We start from the raw sequence: 10,039 nt of genomic DNA, 5'->3' as shown, positions 1-10,039 counted from the left end.
TAAGAAATAATCACATAGCTTTAATGACTACTGATGAAATAAATGAATGAGCAGTAGAACAACACTATTAAAAGAAATAAGACCGAATTTAAAGTAATTTACAGCAGTGAAAACAGGAAGGTTTTAAGATTACTGTATGCTAGCAAAAAAGCTACAACAGTGAGTGTGACATGTTTACCTGAAGTTCGTCCGGCAACAGTTGCTTTCCAGGATCATGAAGAATGTAAAATGCGCAAAAACATACAAAACATCAGTTCATTCCAGGAACTAGTTTATAACCTGGAATTAATAACAAATACGAGTGATTCAAGTGATTGACTGAACGCGGTAGCGCGATACAGAGCTCCTTGTTCGACAGCAAAACAAAACAAACTGACGCTGGCGTGTTCCTGTTTGTGACGTCACCGCGTGAATTAAAACGTGTAATATCTTTCGAACCGGAGCAGCACAAACGAAAATTTTAACAGCACAAACGGGCACAAACGTAGCACAAACGAATGGCACCATTCCCAAGTCAATCGGATGAAAATGGGGGGCTGGGTGACGTCACACTCGAAATAAAACAAAGTGTAATATCTTTCGAACCGAAGCAGCACAAACGAAAATTTTAACAGCACAAACGGGCACAAACGCAGCACAAACGAAACAAACTATTTCCACCTATTTTTGCAACAAATGGGGAGCCAACTTCACGCAGGTCTGTGGAAGGCACCGATTTCATAAGCACCGTTTCTTCTCACACCTTTTCCATTAAGTACTATTAAAAAGACAACTGAAAAGCATAACGTTAACAAATGTTGTTCTAGGCAAAGGCAATTAATTTCATTTATAATGTTTGATATGAAAACAAAAAAAAACGATCATCATCACTCAGACACAATGGTTCTTCTGGCACTGATCACATTGGCATTAAGTCAATAAAAGAGCTTTGAAAAATTCAATTTTTCATATTTTATTCAAAATCAAAATTTACATCTTACCACAAAGAGTCAGTTCCTTCAGTTTTTTTTGTCTTTTTTTAAGCTTCAAGGATCGCAGCAATTCTCGCCAGCACAATCGTGTCTCTCAGCTTCCGGTTTCGTGGCAAATGTTTTAGAACAAACGCTGCAACTGAATGGCTTGTCTCCATTGTGTGTTCTTGTGTGGCTTCGTAAACTTGACCTCACAGAGAAGCCTTTGCCACAAACTGAGCAGGAAAAAGGGTTTTCTCCAGTGTGTGTTGTTGTGTGGATTGTTAAATGAGAATTTTGGGAGAAACTCTTGCCACAAACTGAGCAAGAAAAAGGTTTTTCTCCAGTGTGTGTTCTTGTGTGACAAGTTAAATTTGACTTTACAGAGAAGCGTCTTCCACAAACTGAGCAGGAAAAAGGTTTTTCTCCACTGTGCGTTCTTGTGTGGATTGTTAAACTTGAATTTTTAGAGAAGCTTTTACCACAAACTGAGCAAGAAAAAGGGTTTTCTCCAGTGTGTGTTCTTGTGTGACAAGTTAAATTTGACTTTTCAGAGAAGCGTCTACCACAAACTGAGCAGGAAAAAGGTTTTTCTCCACTGTGCGTTCTTGTGTGGATTGTTAAACTTGAATTTTGAGAGAAGCTTTTACCACAAACTGAGCAAGTAAAAGGTTTTTCTCCAGTGTGTGTTCTTGCGTGTTCTGTTAAATTTGCCTTTTGAGAGAAGCATTTTCCACAAACTGAGCAAGAAAAAGGGTTTTCTCCACTATGTATTCTTGTGTGACTTGTTAAATTTGACTTAAAAGAGAAGCTTTTGCCACAAACTGAGCAAGAAAAAGGTTTTTCTCCACTATGTGTTGCTGTGTGTTTTCTTAAATTAGACTTTCCAGAGAAGCTTTTGCCACAAACTGAGCAGGAAAAAGGGTTTTCTCCAGTGTGTGTTGTTGTGTGGATTGTTAAATGAGAATTTTGGGAGAAACTCTTGCCACAAACCGAGCAAGAAAAAGTTTTTTCTCCAGTGTGTGTTCTTGTGTGACAAGTTAAATTTGACTTTACAGAGAAGCGTCTTCCACAAACTGAGCAGGAAAATGGTTTTTCTCCACTGTGCATTCTTGTGTGGATTGTTAAACTCGAATTTTTAGAGAAACTTTTACCACAAACTGAGCAAGAAAAAGAGTTTTCTCCAGTGTGTGTTCTTGTGTGACAAGTTAAATTTGACTTTTCAGAGAAGCGTCTACCACAAACTGAGCAGGAAAAAGGTTTTTCTCCACTGTGCGTTCTTGTGTGGATTGTTAAACTTGAATTTTGAGAGAAGCTTTTACCACAAACTGAGCAAGTAAAAGGTTTTTCTCCAGTGTGTGTTCTTGCGTGTTCTGTTAAATTTGCCTTTTGAGAGAAGCATTTTCCACAAACTGAGCAAGAAAAAGGGTTTTCTCCACTATGTATTCTTGTGTGACTTGTTAAATTTGACTTAAAAGAGAAGCTTTTGCCACAAACTGAGCAAGAAAAAGGTTTTTCTCCACTATGTGTTGCTGTGTGTTTTCTTAAATTAGACTTTCCAGAGAAGCTTTTGCCACAAACTGAGTTGGGAGAAACTCTTGCCACAAACCGAGCAAGAAAAAGGTTTTTCTCCAGTGTGTGTTCTTGTGTGACAAGTTAAATTTGACTTTACAGAGAAGCGTCTTCCACAAACTGAGCAGGAAAATGGTTTTTCTCCACTGTGCATTCTTGTGTGGATTGTTAAACTTGAATTTTGAGAGAGACTTTTACCACAAACTGAGCAAGAAAAAGAGTTTTCTCCAGTGTGTGTTCTTGTGTGACAAGTTAAATTTGACTTTTCAGAGAAGCGTCTACCACAAACTGAGCAGGAAAAAGGTTTTTCTCCACTGTGCGTTCTTGTGTGGATTGTTAAACTTGAATTTTGAGAGAAGCTTTTACCACAAACTGAGCAAGTAAAAGGTTTTTCTCCAGTGTGTGTTCTTGCGTGCTCTGTTAAATTTGCCTTTTGAGAGAAGCATTTTCCACAAACTGAGCAAGAAAAAGGTTTTTCACCACTGTGTGTTTTTCTGTGCCCTTTTAAAGACAGCTTTGAAGTGAATGAGTCAGTGTGACATGCCCTTTCACCTTTGGCTTGCCCATCATCATCATCATCATCATCATTAGTATCATCATCGTCATGAGCGTCTGATAATGTGTCCTCATTATGTGCTTGTGATGGCCCCCAGTGGTCTTCATCACCTTCTGTTGTCACGTGATGACTTGAGCTGCTGCTTGTAGGCTCCGCCCCTCTGTTGTCCTCACTCTCATTCTTGTTTTCATCTTCAGTCTTTATAGGGAGAACGTTCACTGGTGACTTGTTGATCTCCTCCTCCTCCTCCTCCTCCTCCTTTTTGATGTGAGTCAAGTCTGGCTCCTCTTTCACAGAACGGAGACCGTTTTCACTGACGTCTGGAGAAAGACAAATTTGGTTTGGTCAAGTCAAACCTCAGGCGGCGACTTTGTCTTATTTTCTACCGTGCTATCTTGACTTGTGCCTGCCGCATACGGAGCAATGCGTGCGACCTGAACTTGGACCCGACCATGGGGGCATTTCACAAAATTACGTCCTACAATGTAAACCTCCCTTTAGCAGCACAACAGTGATAAACGAGCATTTAAAAAGGAAGCACGTTGCGGCTGATGCCCGATTTCATTCCTGACATAGTCACAGACGTTTCTGGAATATGTATTCTAATTCAACTAATATACACCAAAATATTTTTTTAGAGTTCACTGAATTATTTTGGAACTGCAATGATGCTTAACAGCCATAGGGTGTAAGTAATGAGTAACAAAGTAACACAAGACCTCCCACTGATACATCATCATTGTCATTTGGATAAATTACCAGGAACTAGGAGTTGTGGGGGAGATGCAAACCACCTGGGCCACAGGAACTTTATTACCAGGAACTAAATGTTCCTGGACTTGTTTGTAGAAAAGGGGGTTGTGACGTTCTCCCTTTTTAAGCCCATTGTAAGCCAAAGATGCAGATGCATTCCAATGTGCATTCTTGTGTGGATTGTTAAACTTGAATTTTGAGAGAAGCTTTTACCACAAACTGAGCAAGAAAAGGGGTTTTCTTGCCCATTATCATCATCATTGTCATGAGCGTCTGATAATGTGTCCTCACTGTGTGCTTGTGATGGCCCCCAGTGGTCTTCATCACCTTTTGTTTTCACGTGATGACTTGAACTGCTGCTTGGAGGCTCCGCCCCTCTCTTGTCCTCACCCTCATCCTTGTTTTCATCTTCAGTCTTTATAGGGACTACGTTCACTGGTAACTTGTTGATCTCCTCCTCCTCCTCCTCCTTTTTGATGTGACTCAAGTCTGGCTCCTCTTTCACAAAACGGAGATCGTTTTTACTGACCTCTGTCGGGCACAATAAGACACACACATTTGGTTTGGTCAAGTCAAACGTCGACTTTGTCTTATATTGTTTCTACCGTGCTACCTTGACTTGTGCCTGCCGCACACGGAGCAATGCGTGCGACCCCGATTTGGACCGGACCATGGGTGCATTTCACAAAGTTACGTCCAACCATGTAAACCTCCCTTTAGCAGCACAACAGTGATAAACGAGCATTTAAAAAGGAAGCATGTTGCGGCTGATGCCCGATTTAATTCCTGAATTAGTCACAGACGTTTCTGGAAGCGAGCTTAAGTTAGCACACACAGGCTATTGTGTGGGTGTGATGGAACACCTGTTGTGGGACCCCAACATATTGATGCAGACCACTGGGGGCCATCGCAACATAATGACATCGATAAAATAGGAATCCTTCAAGTTAAATATGTTTACAAGTTTTTCATTTTGCAAGTGAAATATGTTTACAAGTTTTTCATTTTGCATTTAGAGATAGTTTCATCGTGGGTACTTTTTGCTTCCATTCTAATCTGTATGCCTAAAAGAATTAAAGGGGCCCTGGTAGGGCTGGGCGATGTGACCTCAAAACCATATCGCGATTAATTGAGCAATTTTACCTCGATAACGATAAATGCACGATAAATTTCCAGTGGGCTAAAATCAAAATAAATGCAGGAAATGCGTACTGACTGTCTTTTTTATTGACCAACTGGTACACATTACTTTCAATGAAAAACAAAAGTCCAAAAATCATTTGTATAAACATTCGAAATAGCTTGCTTTGCATGACTTGAACAATGTCACAAAGAAAAAGGGTACCTCTTGCAAAATCTTTTTCTGCAAATACCTTGCGCCAAGATGCTGTCATGGTGCAAATAATGCCAAACAAAAAAATGGTAAATAAAATGAAAGAAAATGTCAATGCAAGACAAATAAACAAGTGTGCATCATCGGGGAAAATGTGCCGTCTCGAGTACTCTGGTGCGCAGTCGCCACTTGTCATCTATGTAATGCACAGTTAGGCTCAATCAGGGATCCATGTTGCGACCCGACCACAAGTCGGATGTAGATGCAAAATGCTTGACATGTCTAAGCTTCCGGCCCGATGTTGTCCATATCGGGAAATATGGCTTCCATGGAGCGTTTAAATCCTGTGCGCGCCACTGGAACTAGAGGAGCTTTATCTTTAGCTATGTGCTAGGCTATTGCGTCCTCCTCTGAGACGTTCTCTCGTATGGTGTTGCCTCCGTTAACGGGCTGTTGTCACTTGTCGAACCTTGCTTCTCACTTTGAACTTTCAGCACAGCATGGTTGTGTTGTGGGTGGTGAAAAAGCTTCTGGATGTGATTCGCCAGCTTCGACAGCGACGTCTGTTTTCTTTCTCGATCAGGCGGGTGGAGTCACGTGACTAGAGGCGCTGTAGCGGTTTTAAAGGGGCATGAACAATGCCGCAGACAGAAAAGGCTTTTCTTTTTTTTTAAACACCGAATTTACCGACATGGGCAAAATGATTTCGGTCATAGTAATAAATTTCGGTAACGGTAAATTTTCGGTTTATCGCCCAGCCCTAGGCCCTGGCATCATAGTCGCTATTTATTGCATGATTTATGTTTGTTTTTTGTTTGTTTTTTTTCCCAAACTGACATTTAGCCTGCTAGTACGTTCCAACATTCCCCCCTTTTTTTTTTTTTTTTTTATAAAATTTTTGTTTCTAAATAAATTTTAAAACAAAATTACGTGTGAAGAATCAAAATCCCTACACATAAATTAAGCAACAACACTTTCACTCTGACTTTCCCCAAACAACTTAATGTTGTGATGCATATTTTTAACGATAGAAAGTCATTCTTTACAAAGCAAATGAGAGTAAAACGTGTACAAACCTGCTTTGTGTAGCACAACACGAGGCTGCTCGCAACCTTCGCCCAGAAGGAAAAGATGTTGCTCGTTCTCTTCTTTTATTCCACAAAGTTCCTCTTTGTTCTTGGGTGTTGTTCTTTCACACATTTTCAAATGATAATTCCAAAAAATCCGCCCTTGATCTCTGCTTGGCGATGAGTCATGTGCCTCTTTTCGTTAGCGGCTAGCTAGCTAACAAGCTAAGCGAACTACGCCGAAAAGCATCAACGCGCGAAGATGAGGTTATCGGCACACAAAGACTTAATGAATTATGTCGTGGTACTTTAGAGTAGCACTGGACATTCTGTGAGAAAATTACAGTCAGTTCCACACTAAATCAGAAGAATTTAGCGGTGGTTGTTTTTGTTCCGGTGTGGACGGGTCGGTGGATGTGGTCGAGGTCCTTCGGAAGCTGCGCGCTTGCTAATGACGTCATGCTTTAAGCACGTATTTTTCAAATATATTTCTTTGCCTCTGTGTTTGTTTTTACCCCTGGCTGTTCTATTTCAAAATATATTTTATATCATATTTTAAATCGGTTGATAAAAAAAAATAACAAAATAACTAAATTAACGCCACATTGGCGAGTCGGCTCGTACGTCACTTCCGCCGATGCCTCGAGAAGCCGCTGCTGCAACAGCAGTGGGACGTTTACGTTTCTCCTACCGAACGAAGCAACAATGCTGTGGTTCACTCGGGCTGCAAGATTGTATGAATATGATGTCTGCATATACTAGCAGTGCCTCTCAATTATTTCACGCCCGCCCCTTCCAAGAAGAAAAAGATTCGCGCCCCACCACCACCAATTTTTTTCTGTCTTTGTATATTGATGTTAGATTGTCAATAAAATATCCATAAACTAAGCTAAATTGATAAGAAATATAATTTTGAGAACTATTATTGTGAGGATCTCGAAAGTCGGTACTCTGTTTTGCAAATATTGATGAGATGATAAATATTTACTCATAGTTTTTTGTATAAACTTTATTGACATTTGCAAACCAAACACAGCTATTAATACGTACATAATATAGAAAAGACAAAAAGAAGAGCCAGGGGGATTTTAAACAAAAATTGTTTGTAAATAACATAAAGCAACAGCTTTAGTATGTTTACGATACGTTTTTTAAAAAACAATTTTATGGTTACTATACGTTTTTTTTTAATGGTTACTGTAATGTTCCGTCTTCTATCTTAAGAAGTCACGCTGGTACAGTGATGCTGCAGGCTTGTGTCTCTTTATTTATTGACTTGCATTCTCGTCTATGTGCGGACACACGAGTTCGTCTGGTAACCACACACACATCAGGCAATACTGCCAACTAGTGGCCAATGATATAACTGCTATCATTACATCTCCCTTTCAAACGTTAAACAATGCCTATGCCTTTTTTTAATAAACCTTTTTTATTTTATAATTATTATTATAATTTTGTTTTGTTCGCAATTATTTTCACTTCTTTTCAATATCTACCCATTTGTTTTTTCTGACAACAAGCAGCTCTACAACAATTTTAGCAACAATCACACAACATTAAACATTTTCAATCAGCCTGTCCGGTTGTCGTCTAACTCTTGTTGATCTTCGAAGAGGTTCAGTACTCCCAGAAATTGCTGGTGGTTGAGGTCTGTGCTCCTTCGATGTATCCGCCTGCTTTGCAGCCTCAGCCGCATCAGAAGATTTCTTACAGTCCTCGGGAACCTTCAGAAGACTCCTCCTGTTCCTCCTCACTCTTTGTCCATCCTTTGTTTCCACAATGTAAGATCTCGGTCCAGCTTCGATAAGGACAGTCACTTTTCTGTCCCAACAATTAGGTCCCTCGATCCTTGCAGTGTCTTTCTCAGAAAGAGGTTCCAGATGTTTTGTAGCTCTGTCATATGCAATTTTCTGTTTGAGTTTGAGCATTCTCTTATTTTCAATCCAAATGTTGTTGTCATGTGTAACACCTCTAGAGTGATTACAGTTAATTATAGACCAGTACTAGGTTCGACTATTAAGATATAGATATAGATAATATTAACAACCAAATAAAGGACCACAGACAATAGAATAAGTTAGAACTGCCGGCGTAATTTAGTAAATAACAGTTGTAGACATAGAAATGACATACAATTACACACAATTGACATACAATTTACACACAGTTGACCCAAAGGAAAAAGGGTTTCCCCTTTCTTTCAAGTGAATTTTTCTTTATCAATATCCTTTTCTGTTCAACTATTATTTAGTTTGGAAAATATAATTTCAACCCGGGTTGTTGTTTAATAAAGTCTAATTTTATGTTCAAATCTTACCTAATCTATACTCAATTACCTTACCTCACTTTGTTGAATAAAGTTCAGTAAGAAGTAAGTATTTTGTTTGATCAGTTAAGTCTAACTTCAATTTTCAACCATTTCACTGGATGTGGTTCACACAGTCAACATTTCAATAATACCGTTACAGCATTATCATGCATGGTTTACAAAAATAAATGTGACACAATGTACAAAACTCAAAAACAATTCAGCAAAAGACTGAATCGATCCCAATGTCCAAGTGTCTTGTTTGAATATTTGTGTTCCTCTAGTTGTCCTGAATAGTCAATCCTGTGTTCCGGGAATCCACTGCAGTGTAGCAGAGTAGAAAACGGATTAATCCTACCAGGTTGATGAATCAACACAACGTCCAGTAACTGCTCTCCGCTCCTGCGTGAGAAACAGCTCAAGGGGCTCGTGGGTGGCTCGCCATCTTGTGTCTCGTTCAAGAGTTCAGCTCCGTCATTTAGCTCAGAAGTTTCTGAACCAAACTTTAATGGCCTATCATAACAACAAAATAATACTTATACAAAACCTAAATATTACATCAGGTGGCATCAAATGCAAATTAAACTCGTTTTTTCGTCGAATGAAATCGATGCTCACACAATGACGCAGTTTAAATAATGGAGGTGGCCGGTGAAGAATGGAAAACATTGCAGGGAAACTACAACTAGCATTCAATTAAGCATCAATTCACCTTTTACAGCCATTACTTAAAATAAAACAATATACATTTACATTGAAAGGTTTCTTTTCTTTTTTTCCATTTGACCAATACAACTGTAAAATGTTCATTGCATGAAATAAAATACAATAAAAGTCTGAAACTCACCAAGACCCGTTCAGTAATTAGTGCATCACCAATTGAAGGACAGGTTGGAAAACTCAAAAACGACTCCTTCAACATACAAAAATAACATTGAATAGCTCGGTCTCTCTTTCGTTTAACCGTAGTTCTCCTTCAGCTTCTTTATCAAGTATGAGAAGAATAAAATAAAGTGCGCATTTCTAGTCACGTGACTAACGGCATTATGTCGCTACGTGCCTTTCAAAATAAAAGCATTCACTTAGCGCGGAATCATTTTGAAGAATTACAAAAACACTAATTAAACAATGAATTTACCAGTGTTTAACCTTTTAATATATTTCTATGTCATGTTGATCATTTTTCCGCATCTACAATGAATATTTTGTTAATGACTGTTTTAATAACAAGCTCTTATTTTATGAGGCTATGTTAACCAGGGTTACACATGTCCTTGTGGTATTTGTGGTGCGAAGCTTACGGCACATGAGTAGGTCAGCAGGCGAAGAAGCTCCCCACTCCAGATGTGCAGCTCTGTAACTCAATAGGGCAAGGTAAGGATCAGATGCATCATCCTTGGCCTTCCTTAGCAGTCTCTTGATGATTTGCACTCCCTTCTCAGCCTGCCCATTTGCCTGTCGGAAAAAGGGCTTGAAGTGATGATGTGAGCCGTAACG

At 39.3% G+C, this 10,039-nt stretch overlaps 1 protein-coding gene across 1 annotated transcript; it reads right to left on the bottom strand.

Annotated features, from left to right (window-relative positions):
* Positions 1–798: 798 nt before the first annotated feature.
* Positions 799–4,535, bottom strand: LOC148341594 (uncharacterized). Its single transcript, XM_088287895.1, has 2 exons — positions 4,502–4,535; positions 799–2,110 (listed from the first exon to the last, which is right to left on the bottom strand). The coding sequence occupies exons 1-2, from the start codon at positions 4,533–4,535 to the stop codon at positions 1,026–1,028; spliced, it is 1,119 nt and encodes a 372-aa protein (XP_088144021.1). The 3' UTR covers positions 799–1,025.
* Between the last annotated feature and the right edge of the window lie 5,504 nt (positions 4,536–10,039).

Source organism: Idiotropiscis lumnitzeri, chromosome 2 (assembly GCF_059441095.1).
Source record: "Idiotropiscis lumnitzeri isolate Australia: NSW breed Sydney's pygmy pipehorse chromosome 2, RoL_Ilum_1.0, whole genome shotgun sequence".
NCBI classification, from domain to species: domain Eukaryota; kingdom Metazoa; phylum Chordata; class Actinopteri; order Syngnathiformes; family Syngnathidae; genus Idiotropiscis; species Idiotropiscis lumnitzeri.
Note: the sequence above shows the minus strand (reverse complement) of the source record. Positions and strands in the feature narration are given on the sequence as shown.

What these genes read in the sequence shown, in the direction of transcription:
- LOC148341594 (XM_088287895.1), bottom strand. Translation starts at nt 4,535, where the DNA reads ATGGTTGGACGTAACTTTGTGAAATGCACCCATG. An exon ending in CTTTGTGAAATGCACCCATG is followed by an intron (nt 2,111 to 4,501) that starts GTCCGGTCCAAA and finishes TTTCTTGCTCAG; the next exon opens with TTTGTGGTAAAAGTTTCTCT.